The 15,734-nt window shown below is 48.5% G+C and overlaps 1 protein-coding gene across 3 annotated transcripts in view; it reads right to left on the minus strand.

The window, feature by feature from the left end:
* Positions 1-15,734, minus strand: part of TPP1 (tripeptidyl peptidase 1) — a 152,532-nt gene that overhangs the window by 64,482 nt on the left and 72,316 nt on the right. For all 3 annotated transcript variants that reach the window (XR_014967990.1, XM_085623561.1, XM_085623560.1), the window contains 2 exons: positions 1,298-1,476; positions 55-253 (listed from right to left, as the gene is read on the minus strand). Coding sequence is in view for 2 of the 3 variants with exons in the window: in XM_085623561.1 (XP_085479687.1) it covers positions 55-253; positions 1,298-1,476 (378 nt within the window). In the remaining variant the exon portion in view is untranslated. The remainder of the gene's footprint in view (positions 1-54; positions 254-1,297; positions 1,477-15,734) is intronic.

Here is a 15,734-nt window from a genome sequence, read left to right on the forward strand (position 1 = left end):
TCTGAGGTGGATCCAGGCGGTGATGAGCTGCAATGAGGTACAGCGAGTACCTACCTGGATTACTGAAGACCCAGGTGGAGATGTTGGCTCCAGTACTCATGATGTACTCCACGTCCAGGCTTGCTTCCAGCCCAGCCTTCCCTTCGCCCTGATGACCCACCAGCTTATAGACCTGATCGTGATGATCGAAGCTGCGTCCAAAGAGCTGCATGAACTCCGCAAGGTCGGCCTGGTGGAAATACTGTTCCAGAAACTAGAAAAGAAAAGACAATGCAATCAAGAGACAAGAAATTCCTCTGACAGAAAGAACAGCAGATTCAGAATCAGGCACTTGGATTGCACCCAAGTGAGGATCAATTATACAGAGATTATGCTAGTAGACTATTTATATCTCACATATGAAGATGAATGCACTCTCTCCTTTATTGAGAGTTTGCAGAAAGGGCAATCCGTCACAACAGGACTGTCTACAGTATTAAGAGTGCCATGGACTACAATGCATTTGCAATAAAGCGGGCTGTATACCTACCACATTTATGACGCCGTACTCTATTCATCAGACTCTTAATATAGCTCTCTGATCTGTGAGGTTATAGCTGACAAAGTGCTCAGTGTGAGGCACTTATCAGGAGTATTCTTAGACACACTAGGGCAAGTGAGGTTCTCGGTGTGTGAATCTGCTATCATGCAGCTGCGGACAGTTGGCGTCCACGGGTGTTTATATGGCAAGTGAGTAAGATTCCCTATCAGTGAAGAAGCAATCAAGTCTGCAGCAGTGTACTGGGTGACCTATGTGTAGGATTGTTGTCATGGGACTAGAGTGACTTTCCTGGGGACATAGCGAGATTCATATGGGACATCCTGTCGACTGGTGTAGGTTTTTAAGAAGAAACTTCTCTGTGTATCAGCCAGTTGTCAAGTGTCTTTGGAAGGATATGAGATTTCCTTTGTGTTAGGCTATCATTAGGTTTGTAGGAGACTAAAGTTAAAAATCTATAAAGGGATTTCTGAAACATTTACATGCCACTGAAAGTGAGTTTGCTGGAGAGGTCTTGGAAAGCGAATCAATCAGGGAGGGAAACTTACTGAAAGACTTCCACACTTGTGAAGGAGCTCCTGGTGGCCTTTGATGTAGCTTGAATAGCTGTTCCCAAATTAGTATAAGCCACAAAGCTGTATCAAAGGCTATTGTCCCTTGGGGCACTGGATCCGAGCACCTTGTTATACATTAATGGACTGCAGTTTCATTCTCCAGTTAATGGACTGCAGTTTCATTCTCGTAGCGGCATGCACTGACCTGTGCACACGCCTGACTGTTGTCAGCGGAGGATCCAATGTCGCCGGCTGAAATGTTGTATCGCTCTCTGATCACGGATGGAGTAACCCCCAGGTGGAATCCCACACTCTGCTTCGCATGATCCTTCCAAGCTCTGCTGAGGACTTTCTTCTCCTGAGGAAAACGATGCAGCCCCCCCACTGCAGACACAGAGAGAGAAACAGGCAGCAGCATGAGGCCAGTGAACAGAAAATGGGCCAGCCCCTGAAGAACAAAAAGCAGAAACTTATTCCAGCAATCAGAAAGAGGGTAGAAGAGAGGACAAATATGCTTTATCCGGCAGTTTGCCCGACCACGCAAACACCCTTTGGTAATCCTACCTTATTCATGGCATTAAGCATCAGAAATTTACAGAACAGTCAAATCATAAAGAAGGAATTCGTTTATAAATTGCTAATTTTCCTTCAAACTTTAAACACAAAGAATGGCTGAGGAACCCATGTGGACTAGCACTGAAGGTCAAGGTAAAGAAGAAGCGTATTCTCCGCCAACACTAGTCTTGGAGCTTGGTTTCTGTTGTGGTTTTCAGATGTTATATCAGCAAAAAAAGGGCTAATCGCCAGCCGTTCATTGAAAGGTACTTAATACAGGTGTCAGGGCTGAGTTGTGAAACTTATAAAAATTATTTGACTTCCTTTGCATTTTGAAATGCTCTCAATGGCTTACTCACCGCTGACATCCTGGATACAAGATTTGACACACACTCTGAGAAAATTATTGTAAGAAATTGCATAAGACAAAATCAACAGAAATTGGTGTGTTGCTTGCAGGCCTGGTTTTGCCACAACCTTCTAACAAAAGCCCAAAAATGGCAGGCATGTACAAAATGTTGACATCAATTAAAGAATTACTATTCAAGAACATATTCCAATAATTAAACGATAATTGAAGGGCCTCATTTATGACAACCACATACACAGGGCTGGAAAATCTTTTTAAAGTTGAACAGTGATGTAATTCTTCTAATTTGATTTAGGGCCTTTCTTCTGGCTTCTGCTTTTATGCTCTGGGTTCCTCCTTGGGTAACTGATGCAGTGTTTCAACCCTTGGTAGCATCTGCTTTCGTGGTCTTCCTCAGGACTGGGCAGGACTTTGTCTCAGAATCTTGCAGATAAATATTGGGGACAAGGGTGCACAGCAGGGTGACTTAACCATGCTACTGGAGATCTCACATTAGAGAGTAACGTCTAAAGCCAGCATCTCTCTCACGTGTGTGCTGAGTGGGTAGAATTAAAATGAGGTCCAATTCCTTCTTAGGCTTGTGTGTGACACATTAGTCTCCATGCAATTAATCACAATTACTCTGCAAAGCACTCAGAAATGAAGGTTGTACAACTGAATTTTAAAAGGAATTTAAGCTTATTCAGGCTATATGTACATTTATTTGTAATGCCTGAGGATGCGATGCTGCTGCAATACGCCAGGGAAGGAGTAATCGCAGTACTGCTAAAGCCAGAGAAAGCAAGTGCTCTACGTATCTCCTTCCAGCCACCATCACTATTAAATTTGCACAACAAACTCCTTGCTAAGATTGTAGAGGATCGGCCGACCCTCAGATGATGGGGCTGACCCTTTCTAGACTCATCCAACGTAAAGCCACCACCTACAACCGACAAACACTGTCCTCTAGCAACTGAATTCTGTAACTGGAGGCAGTTATGGCCTTTCTCAACACGCAGCAGGCCTTTGTTTCTTGGAAAGGTCTTTTCTTCAGGCGCTGTTCAGACAGATAGGGATAGGAGACTACTTGACTAAGTTGATTACATGAATCTACACCAGGCCTACGGCCAGAGTTCGAGTGAATGGAAGCCACTGGAAACCTCTAAGGGAAACAGGCGGGATGCTTCGAGTCCCCCTTGCTCTTTGTGCTAGTCATGGAGCTGCTGGCGGGCTGGCTTTGAGAACACCACATGTGTAGGGAGCTAAGATTCCCGAAGGAAAACCGTCTGATTTCAATGTAGGCCACTAACACCGACTCCGATTTATTAGCGAGCCGCGATGGAACCTACCCCCCCTGTAGTCCGGTTTAGCGTCCACTCAGTCACAAAAATAAACTGGAACAAATCTGACCTCTTTCCACTCACTGCAGGCACAATGGAGCCGGCCCAAGGATTTTCTGTTCTGCTGGTTTCAAGGGATAATTAAACATTTCAGTATAAAAATCCATATAGATCGTATGGTAGTCATTACTCAAAACTATCCCCGGAACTCGAAAAGCTTGCAAGTAGGGTCAACAGGTGGACTAGTTTACCATTATCAGCGGCTGGTAGGATTGCACTTATTAAAATGATATGGCCCTAATATTATTGTCTGTCTGCCAACATTCCCATTGAACTGCCCAAAAGTTCTTTTTGGAGAGCTAAATTGCAATCTCTCCTCTATGGTCGGTCAAACAGGCAGCCTGGTAGAATTGGGCCACCATTATGCTTCCATCGATATTGCCAACCTTAAGCCGTACATCTATGTAGCCTGGTGCAGTTTGGGGTGCATTGGTATCGCGCACAACCCCCTATCCTGCATAGCAGAGAGGAAAAGGAACAAGTGAGGCAGGGGGCACTGCACGCGGTGCTGACCCAGATACCCAGCAGTCCTGGAGATGCGATGGAAACGGTGAAGTCAACCAGTTGGGCACTGCATGAACTGGCCAGGACACGGGTGATCCCTAGATCTACTCACCCTCACACCCCGGCACAGATCCTGCCCATTGGGAAGGTTGGGGTATTTCTGCACTACAGAAAAGGGGGATATCTCATGGGCCACCTCTACCGGTCGGGAGGGGATGTACTTAACCATTTGAAACACAGAAGGCAAGAATAGCACAGTGTGCTAGAAACATGTTTACTCCTTTGGATTAAATGCTCTTAAAGTGACATACCAAGACTTCCCTAAGCAGTCGGTGGAGGTAACTCGCCCGACTAAAGCGATGAAATCACACGGCATGAAACACTGCATGACAGGACAGTTGCGACTCTGATGGAGCGAGAGAGCACTGGGTACAGACACAGATGGAGAAGTTTCCAATAAATGCTGGAAGTACTGCTGGAGATGAGAACTGGACACAGATAAGGGACCCTCGATCTGATAGGACTTACCTTGAACCCATCCTTGCACCACCGATGCTGCCAATGACAACCCTAGAGAGATCCCCAAGAGAGTCGGGAAATTCACGGGCTGTCCAGTTGTTGGCTAAGAGAACGATAGCTTTGACATGGGCGCAGGGGCAGAGACAGACAGAGTGGCTACGAGACTTCGCATTTCGTACCAAACCAGTAGATGTGTGCAGTGACCTCTAACCCATCTGCTCCCAGCGAAGAGACATCTGAGGCGGCTGCTCTTGTATCTAGCCTCTTAGAAAGGCCCGGGTACAGCGCTCCGCTGCCTTTTAGCTAGGTTGATGCTACAGAAATACCACATATGTACAAAGATACGTACATACAAGATGCTTAAACTGTGGGGATAGATCGTGTGGCAGCGAAACAATTGCTGTGATGTAATTTTAGAAGCTCTGTGTCCGGCTGCTGATCCATCATACTGAAATGTAAATCTCAACTGTTACACTGTAGCACAAGAGAACTGTATCTATGTATCAGAACAGGTCTTAAAGAGGTGCTGATATAAACATGATGGTTCTAGGAGCGCTTGCGGTAACAACAGCATCACTGTACCCAAGTGAAGACTGGCTTTGGAGTCCATATGTGCCCTTTTTACAGTCCGTGGACCACCAGTCATGGAGTGACCGGTATTTGGCTGGAGTCCTACTTTAATCAAGAACCGTGGGATGACAGCCTGGCTTGTACTCGATCGACCAGGCTAGACTGCTGTCGCCTGCCGTTCTGCATTGAAAGTGAGGGAAGGAGATAGTGGGAACAGGAGAGACGTGGGCAGTGCGGTGTAAGACCCCAGGTGGTAACAGTGAGCGATGGTTGTACACCGCCAATGGCTATTAACGAATGACAGACAGGCAGCTCTTTTGGTCTTAGCTTTTGGGGTTTAGACTGGGCATGAGAGCCATAAGTTGCCCGGCCAGGACCGTTGTGCTGTACGGGGCGGCCGTTGTCTAAGGGTCATGTGTTATTTCTAGCATCTGTTGAATTTGAAATATGATTTACAAAGTGCAGCTTATGCCTAAAACAGAGCTTCAGAGCGCAAACATCATAAAGCGCTGAAAGACAACTGCGGCCACGAAAGTTAAAGCGACGCGGGAGCGAGCAGAGGGCATGTACAGCGTTTACCTTGTGGAAGCAAGCAGTGGCAGGCACAATAATTGCTAACAGATGGCGCCGCTGCTCGCTCCCGCAAGGTAAACGCCATACATGCACGAGTACTAATAGGAAACAGTGCAAAACATGCATGAGTTTCAACAAAAGCCTGGAGCGATTCAAAGAGGTCACTCCAAAGCAGCACTTGCGCGCTGCGTAGGCAAGACCTAAAAAGGAACTTCAGTTCTCTGAATGGTTAAATCATGTACACAGCAGTAGTGGCAGCACCTTTCCTTTAAACAAAACTCCAGCCACTCTCTCCAAGACCGATATATTTAAATTTAGAAGTATTGCCGCCTCTTGAGGCAATCGTGCTCAGGGAGGCTCTGCTTGCCCCTCTAAAGCTCCAGTCTATCCCTCATGGACTATGCATTAATATCATTCCCTCCAAGTGACACCACGGGAAGTACAGCTCGTCTCTCACTCCTTGCATCAGAGGCAGCAGGAGCCGAGCCGAGCCCTGTTTTGATAACTTTCGAACTGTGACCGACTTCCATGGATTCTTGGTGCCTACTGTCCGGGTGCAAATTATGGACTACAACCGGGGGTACCTGAGGGGCAGCGAACACAATCATTGATGAAATGAGCAGGTTTTCCAGCTGCGTCTGGAAGGTGCAATCACTGAACTGTTCTTAGAGATGAATGGGAGTTCCATATGGAGGAGTGATGGACTCCGAAGACACAGGCACCTGTTCGAGTTCTGTAGAAGCGCCTTTAGCAGGTTTCTGTGAGCTGATCACTGTAGACAAGAAGGACTCAACAAGCAATTATGGCGGAAATACAGGCCAGGACACAGCCATTGATACACTTTTGCACAAGAAACAAATATAACTGCTTGAGAACTGGGGTCTTCAGTGACCGCCAGGGAGCCCGTGTCACAAACCACACCCGTGGGGCAACTCAAGCCATGTCCATGTGACAAGCCAGGTCCGTGAACCATACTGTGCCCGTGTGAAAAACTGTGCCCGTGTGACAAGCCGTGCTGTGTGACAAACTGTGCCCATGTGACAAGCCATGCCTGTTTGTCAAACTGTGCCCGTGTGATGAGCTGTGCCCATTTGATAAACTGTCCGTTTGATAAATCGCACCCGTCTGACAAGCCGTGCTTGTGTAATGATCTGTGCCCGTGTAAGAAGCCATGCCCATGTGACATTCTGTACCAGTGTGAAAAGCCATGCCAGTTTGACGAACTGCACCTGTGTGACAAGTCGTGCCACAAACCACGCCCCTGTGGTAACTCCAGCCATGCCAAGTGACAAGCCATGCCCATGTGACAAACCATGTGAGGCACTTGGGAGCCGCTGCAGCTCATCGATTAATAGCACAGCAAATCCAGCTACAAACCACTGCAGTCACCAACCCGACACTGAAGGAAACCATAGCCGCAGCTACCATACAGTTCACAGGGGAGGCACAAGATGAGACCTTTCCATCGACATTCATAGTCGCTTAGGCATAGCGTGAGTGTGGTGTACTTGATTGTGAAAGGGTGTGCTTTGTTTATTTTTGGTATATTGCATATTTTGTAGGTGGAATGCTAGATAAGTTTAGTCTTGTTTTTTTAAGTGGGTGTTGCAACGCTAGCATCAGATTGGGAAGGCATGGTTGGTTTATTATGTGTTTACCCGGCGGGGGGGGGGGGGGGGGGGGGGGGTTTGGGGCAGTTCAGTTATTTGTTTTTAATGCGGCGACAGCTCTGGTGGAGAGGCCCTGATAGTCCCAATTTAACCACGTAACCTAGAGATGGCAGGTTGTAATATCCTTACTTGGAATGTACGAGGGCTTGGCACATTTGTCAAAAGGACACAAACATATCTCCGTAGGCAGCGGACCCATAGCCATGCTGCAGGAGACACACCTGACCGACAATGAGGCCCAAAAGCTACATAGATAGTGGAGGGGACAGATGTTCAATGCAACATACTCTAACTATGCTGGGGAGGGGTGGCAATTTGGATAGCTCCACAAACTCCATTTCGGTTGCTGAGTTACACCGCAGACATACAGGAGAGATACATACTGGTGCATGGTGTGCTGGACGGCGCGGAGGTTTGCCTCCTGAATATCTATGCCCCCAACATAGACAACGGCACTTTTTATTTAGGCCTTGAAGAATTAATAGTGGCTCACCCAGGCATACCACTCCTGTGGGCTGGTGATTTTAATTTCGTTTTAGAGGGGTCAATCGATAGACTCCCCCCAAATTGCACACTAAACCCAATATGGTGGAGGCCCTTGGGGGGGGGGGGATGCGAAGACTCAGGTGTGTGGGCTGGTGGAGGACAGTACATCCAGAGAAGTGTGAATGCACATGCTTTGCCCCGACCAACGCGGTCTAAAGTCACCTTGATCGCTTTTTACTCTCCGGGGATGCTGCTGAACATGCCCAAAGCATACGCATACTCGGGAAATTTCTGTCGTATCACTCCCCAGCAATACTACAGTGGGGTGTGGCGAGGGATAGGCCGGCTGTCCCGCTTTGGAGACAACAGCTAAGGGCATTGAAGGATGAGATATTCAGCACAGAGCTCAGTAGTTCAATCGCCAACTTCTTTAACAGTAACTGGCGGTCTACAGACTCCAGGGGCACAGAGTGGTATGCATTAAAAGTGGTGTTGCAGGGGGATTGCTTATCAAAGGAGGGGGGGGGGAGGCAACAGTTGGAGGCGGACCTAGTGGCTGCCGAGACTGTCTTGAACACTCTGCAGAGTGTGAATCCTAGCTCAGGTGCATTGAATAAGGATCGACTGAGAGCTCACCGTCGAGTGGGAGAAATATGGGACAGGCTGGACTGTCTGGTTAGGCAAGAATATTGACAGCTCCTGCACAAAGAAGGTGATAAAACTGGGAAGCGGTTAGCCGGCTTCTCAAGAGAGAGCATCCACCCCCTACCATATTATCAATTAGTCAGCTGGATGGGTCCCTTACGCACACACACACACACAATCTGCCATAAATTTGCAGCTGCATGCACATCTAGCAAGCGTATACAGCAGGGGCCAAGCGAGCGGAGAGGCGGCCATAGCGCAGTTCCTTGATGGAATACCCCTGCCGTGACTCACTGAGTAGCGGGGCGAGATGCTGGGGGCGGAGATCGGCCTCAAGGACCTCCAGGAGGCTGTGCTGGACATGGCAGGTGGTAAAGCCCCTGCGCCAGATGGCCTCCCAGTAGAATATTACAGGGCATTCGCTAACTGGCTGTTGGAGACCCAGCGTGAGGCTAGGGACAGGGATACTCCTGAATACCATGAGAGAAGCTCAAATAGTAATGCAACACAAACCGGGTAGAGACCCTACGTCGCCGAGCTCTTATCGCCCCCTCTCAATGCTGGGAGTGGACACCAAAGTCCTAGGTAAGGTTCTGGCATCAAGGCTGAACAGAGTGGTGACTCAACTGGTGCATGAGGACCAGTGCGGATTTATGCCGCCTAGGGCACGCACATGAATCTCCGTAGGCTGGCGCATGTAATGCATTCTGTTGCAGGCTTGGAGACACCGGCCGCGGTGATCTCATTAGACATCGAAAAAGCCTTAGACACCCTACAATGGGACTAATGGGCCCGGTCCCATTCTGCTTAGAATGGGACTGGGCCCAGATGTTGTGGCATGGGTGTGCCTCATGTACCAGAGGCTCACAGCTAGAGTGCGCATTGGTAGGTTGGTCTCTGCCCTGATCACCATCGAACGGGGCACAAGGCAGGGCTGCCCCCTGTCCCCGCTCTAATTTGCGCTCGCAATGGAGCCACTCGCAATTTGTCTCCGGAGAGACATGGAGCGTTGGGGCCTGGTTGTTGGGGGGCAAACACATGTCGAGTTACTTTATGCGGATGACGTGTTGATATACGTGCGTCAGCCTGCAGCCTTTGGAAAGAAGTCTGGACTGATAATTAACCCCAAAAAATCAGTTGCCTTTCCACTAGTGGGCCTGACCGGACGGGATGTGACCGAACTCCCACCGCTAGCGCTCACCTGGAAAAGTGATCAATTCCACTACTTGGGGATGCGAATAGCTCACTTATCTGAAGCCCCACATGCCCTGAATATGGGGAAAGCTCTTGAAAACCTGAAAGAATCAACACTTTTTTGGAACTGGTTACCGCGGTCAGTCATGGGACGGGTGGCGCTGGCAAAGATGGTCCTACTCCCCCGTTGCCTATATACGCGACAAAATTAATTCTGCTGTATTCCGACCAACACCTTCACCACTCTGAACAGCCTCCTGGTCTTGCTGGTTTGGGAGGGAAAACACAGCAGAGTTAAACTTGATCTTCTAAAGCTGGACATGGAACAGGGCCGTCTGGGGCTCCCAGATCTACGCCTTTATTACATTGCGGGTCTCCTCCAATATGAGGCGCAGACGGTTCGAACACAGAAAAAAGTCTACTCGCTGGCTCTTACCCTGAAGCAGACCTCCCCAGATATCTGATGATGGGGGCTAGAACCCCCCCGTACTTCCCATTCGTAATTAAACAGGTCGCCTGGGCATGGGAGCGAGCGGTAACTCTCATGCTGCGTAGGACCCCTTATGCAAGCCCTCTCCCTCTGGAGTGGCTTCCGGGTTTCCGCCAGATACAATCAGTCATGAATATGGCCAGCTGGTGTGCAATGGCTGAACCACGGTGGGGGATCTATACCTGAATGATTCCTTCCTCTCCTTTGAGGCTGCTAAGGAACATTAAGGGGTCCCGGAAGGCCACTTCATCCAGTATGCGAAAGATAACTCTCACGGTCCGTGAAACCTGGACCACGTTTCCGAATGAGCCAGAGGAATCGAGCACGCTTTGCACAATCCTAGATCAAGGTTCCTTTCGAGGATTAATATCCCAGCTATACAATGCCCTCAAAACAGACCGCAGAATGGGCTTAACTGTGACTCCGAACAGGTGGGAGGAAACCCTACCTGTGCCATTAACGGAGGGGGACTGGAAATGTGCATTCGCACAGGTCCAGGACGTCTCGAGCAACACCCAATTCCAGCTCACACAGTTCAACTACCTCCACCGCACCTACCGACTCCCCTGCGCTGGTCTAAATTTGACCCATTGCACTCACCTAAGTGCCTGAGATGTGGCGCCACTCCTGCCCATTTCGCTCATGTGACTAGGGATTGTCCCATGCTCTGCTCCTACTGGAGCACAGTGCTGGAAACTTTGCGGAGGGCAACGAAGTTCCCAATTGAGCCCATAGTCAATCATTGTCTGCTGGGGGTGTTGCAGATCCCCAGGGCCACAACCCGTATGCAGCATAAATTCACTGTGCTCGGGCTGGTGTTGGCGAAACGCCGCATAGCTATCCACTGGAAGTTAGCCACACCCCCCCTCCTCCCGGAGAAATGGAGGTCGGACCCCTGCGAATGGGGGGTAGCGGAAGAGCGTCGGCTACGCGCTGTCCGCACGGATGAGAACGCGGATCGGGCTCTAGAGACCTAGGGCATTATGTTGGATAGCTTGCAGGGGAGGGATCTTCCTGGAGGGAGTAACTCTGATCGCCCTGGGGACGATACCAGGACACCCACACAGCTTAGCTCGCCGGCGCCCCCCCCATAGTTACACAATGACTACAATGCCAGCTTCCCCCACATTAAGGCAGAACCCCTGGCCCACAACATGCACTCATGTGCCGACGAGCGACTGGCTCACATTGTAATGCCTCTGAGACCTTGTGGATGAGCTATGCCCCCATTACTAGTCCACCCCCCACGTATGCCCCCTTCCCGTCATCCTCTCCCCACCCAAACGCACCCCAGCTGGGGACAGGGACAAGAGGTGAAGGATGCTGCACCACGTGAAAACCTCGCTCGAACACCAAACATCGACACATAAATACAATGCGTGGGTGGATGCCTTTATCGCCAGATGCGGTCAATAGCAATAATAACCTTCAATGTTTTGTTTATTAAAAAATAAGTAAAATTAAAAATCATAATGTGACTGGAGGATAGCAATTACAGATGGATTAACCCTGGTGTAGTAGAGAAGTGGCACTGAAATGTTGCACCTGAAATGAGGGCTGGTTTTAAATTGGGATTTCAGCTCCTGTAAGATGCCTCCTAGACACCGCTCTGTGTTATGAGAATTGTACCAAGGGGCCCCTTAGCTGGGTAACAGTATATTTCATCGATGTTTTTAGAATAATGTCTGTACATTGATCCCGATTTGCTTGCTACTAATAAAAAATAAAAAAATAAAACATTCGTAGTCGCTAACCTCATGATTTTGGTACTGCTCGAATCCCAGCAACAAGGCTAAAGCTCCTGACTAATTTGTCACCCAACATCCTGACCACCTACTTTTTTTCAGGGACCCAGCCCTGTGCATCCCGTCAAAAGGATGGTACACAGTGCTCCTCCGCCTCGAAGAACACAACCTCAGTCTGCACCAGGGGCAGCTCATCTGCTCTGTGAGCAGTTAAAAAAGGAAAAATAAAATGATAATAACCGTTTTTATCATTTTAACGTGGCTCGGCTGTTTAGGGGCGGGGTGGGGTGGGGCGTGTTCTAACAGGGGAGGAGTAGTAGGCATTCACATAAGTGCACAGGACTGTTTGGGCCGGCCCTCTCTGCATGTTCTTCACCCAGGTTGTACTACAGCCTGGGTGAAGAACATGCCCAGGCTTCCACTCTCTCTGAGCACTGAACCACGGTGCCCAGACCAATCACGACGCAGCTATCAGCAGCGTCGTGATTGGCTAGGGGAGTCTGGAATCCTGGGTGCTTCCTTTTCCTGCCCCTAAAACAGGTGAAGAGGACCGAGAAGCAGCAGCCGGCCAGCAGGTAAGTGTTTTTTCAGAGGAACAATAAAAATTGTTAACCTCCCCCCCACACCATCCTCGCCCACCCCGCCATGCCCGTTAAGTTGCGGACGCCACTGGTACACACTCAGTCTCAAGGGTTCAACCTCTGGCTCCAGCAGATGGCTGGGCAGCGGGGTGGTGGAGAGCAGTGGGTTGGTGCAGTGGGATGGTCGATGGTGCTAAACGCTGCAGTGAAATCCAGAAGGGCAGAGCGCTCACACTGCGTCACTGGCCACCTCACAGAAGTACTCCAACATGCCCTCAGGAGGGATTCAAAATGTCTCTTAGTGGGTGGTGCGCCAAGCCTTTACTGTGTAAGCAGGAGCTTAAAAAGATTATTTCACTGCACATACTTTGCACAGTATCCCTTAAGTATTACTTCTCTTCTTAACAGGCAATATTTACTCAGAAGAGCTGCTTGCTTTCGTCTCACAACTGCTTAAGCGGGCTGTGAAAGTTCAATTTTTAAACCGGCAATCCTCATGCAAAGAGCATCTCCATCTTTGTGGCGATCATCTTACTTTTCGAAAGAATTACAGAAAATCAGTGAGAAGCAGACTCAGTAAAGTCACTCATCTGGAATGAGATTCAAGGAGGTAGTTAAACGAATTGTCCAGTCCATGCCAGAAGTGAGGCCTTCGAGGCGCTGAACGCACATCACCTCTGGGAAGCAAATATTTCTCATCATGCTTTTAAACGTGCAACGAATAAACAGCTTAATGTATTGTATTGGGCACAGAATAAGGAGTGCTTCAAAAAATGCAAACATTTGTGACTATGTATAAATACATACACATCACAGTCCCCACAGAACTTCCTGTTTGAAACAATCAAAAGCTTTCACAAATCCAGGTTTCTAGCACTGAGGTTTGGCCTAACATCAATAAAGGGCCCACTTCCACCGTGGGCCTCAATACCAAGTTTGACGCTTTGTAGGCTGTGTTCGGGCCAGAAGAAGGGAAATGCTACTTACCAGTATGCATCTGTTCTTGGCATGTAGAGCTGCAGATCCACACACTAGCATAGTAGATCGCCATCTGGTGTTGGGCTCAGATGCTTGCACCTTGTTGTTATCTTGGAAGAAGTCTTTGTAGTCACGAGATAGGTGACTCCTCCTTTGGACGATAGTGCGCATGGGCATCGACTCCATCCTTAGATTGTTTTTCGCCATGATGGGAAATGATGGAGTTAGTAGAAGAAAAAGAGATGTCGATGTGTTTATATCTAAGTAAGATAGAACTGGAACAGATACAGGTCCCGGGGAGGTGGGTGGGCGTGTGTGGATCTGCAGCTCTACATGCCAAGAACAGATGCATACTGGTAAGTAGCATTTCCTGTTCGAGGCATATGAGCTGCAGATCACACACTAGTATAGACTATACAGCAGTATCTCCCCTAGCGGTGGTCACCTGTATCGGTTGCAGTAGTTTGAAATAAAGTTTTAAGGACAGCTTGGCCCACAGAAGCTTATTGCTTCGCTTGCACGTCAACACAATAGTGTTTAGTGAAGGTGTGTGTTGTAGACCATGTGGCTACCTTACAAATGTATTCTAAGGGAATGTTCTCTAAGAATGCCATGGAAGCCCCTAGTTTGCATGTGGAATGCGCTCTAGGGGGAACTGTTAATGTGCGTTTAGCTTTTTGGTAGCAAATCGAGGCTTCTCCATCCAGCTCAATCGGGTTTTAGAGCTTCCTACAGCACTGAGTCTGCCTTAGTTGAGGTTTCGGAAGCTATCCGTGAGTGTTTGGATTCGGGAGGGGAGTGCAGCCCTTATCCTTTTGGATTTGTCGGCTGCATTCGACACCGTTCCGCATGCTATGTTGTTGTCTCGGCTAGCTGATATCGGTGTTACAGGTCAGGCCTGGAAGTGGCTGGAATCTTTTCTCTCTTTACGGTCACAACAGGTCTGGCTCCCGCCTTTTGTGTCTCCTCCTCAGCCTGTTACTACCGGAGTGCCTCAGGGATCCTCTTTGAGCCCCCTGCTTTTCAATATATATGTCACGCCCCTAGTTCAACTGGCAGAGGAATGTGGGGCCAAGGTTGTTGCATATGCCGACGACACTCAGCTCCTGTTCACATGGGGTAAATCTGACTTCTCTACCACCAGAGTACAGGGCTGTTTGTCAGCCGTCTTTCATTGGCTATCCGGCGCTCAATTGAAATGCAATGAGGATAAGACGGAAATCTTACTCTATGGTAAATTTCCTCCTCATTTTAGAGACTCTCTCTGGCCCTCAGCCTATCCTTCTCCTTCCTGAACGGGTCTCCCAGTTAAAAACTTGGGGGTCTGGTTTGACGAGCAGTTGTCCTTTCAGACTCAGATTAAAAAATTTACAGGCTGCTGCTTCGGTATTCTCAGATCTCTGCGAAAGTTTTTACCTCTGCTACCAAGACTAGCTAAGGAAACAGTGGTCCGGGCTTTGATCCTCTCTCGTCTTGACTATGCCAACGGTCTATATATTGGTCTTCCTGACTATTTACTTAAAAAATTGCAGGTAATTCAGAACGCGGCAGCCCGGCTGGTGATAAATCTCCCCATCAGAAATTGTATTGCGCCTTCGCTTTACTTGCTGCACTGGCTTCCAGTCAGGAAATGCATCGAATTCAAGGCTCTGGTTCTTGCGCACCGCGCTCTATACGATGGAGGTCCTCTCTATCTTAGGAAGCGCTTCTCTTTCTACAAGCCTACCAGGCTTTTGAGATCTTCGTCTCAGCTTCTTGCGTCCACCCCACGCGTTCGTCTTCATCGTATGGGGGTAGATCTCTTGCTTTTAAGGCTGCCATGCTGTGGAATGCACTGCTGCTATCCATGGGTGCTATTCAGGACTCTAATCTGTTCAGGAAGCACCTCAAAACATTCCTGTTCTAATCTCCTTTGTTTTACTGTCCTCTTAGCTCGCGCCGGGACACTCCTAGGAGTAGCTGTGCGCGCTATAAAAACACAATAACGTAACATAACATAACATATCTGGATACATTTAACTATCCACCTTGCAATCCCAGATTTGGAGATGGGGTTACCCTTATGTGGTGGAGAGAAAGCTACAAACAATTGTTTTGTTTTGCAAAAAGATTTAGTTCTGTCAATGTAATAAAGAAGGGCTCTTTTAACATCTATGGTGTGAAGAGCCCTCTCCGCAACGGAGACAGGGTTTGGAAAGAACACTGGTAACTCCACTGACTGGTTAAGATGAAAAAGAGATATGACTTTTGGAAGGAATTTTGGATTTGTCCTGAAAACCACTTTGTTACTATGTAATTGTAAGAATGGTTCTTGTATGGTTAAAGCCTGGATCTCACTCACTCTTCTGAGAGATGTGATTGCAACAAGGAAAGATACTTTCCA

Source organism: Triturus cristatus, chromosome 8 (assembly GCF_964204655.1).
Source record: "Triturus cristatus chromosome 8, aTriCri1.1, whole genome shotgun sequence".
Classification (NCBI taxonomy): Eukaryota; Metazoa; Chordata; class Amphibia; order Caudata; family Salamandridae; genus Triturus; species Triturus cristatus.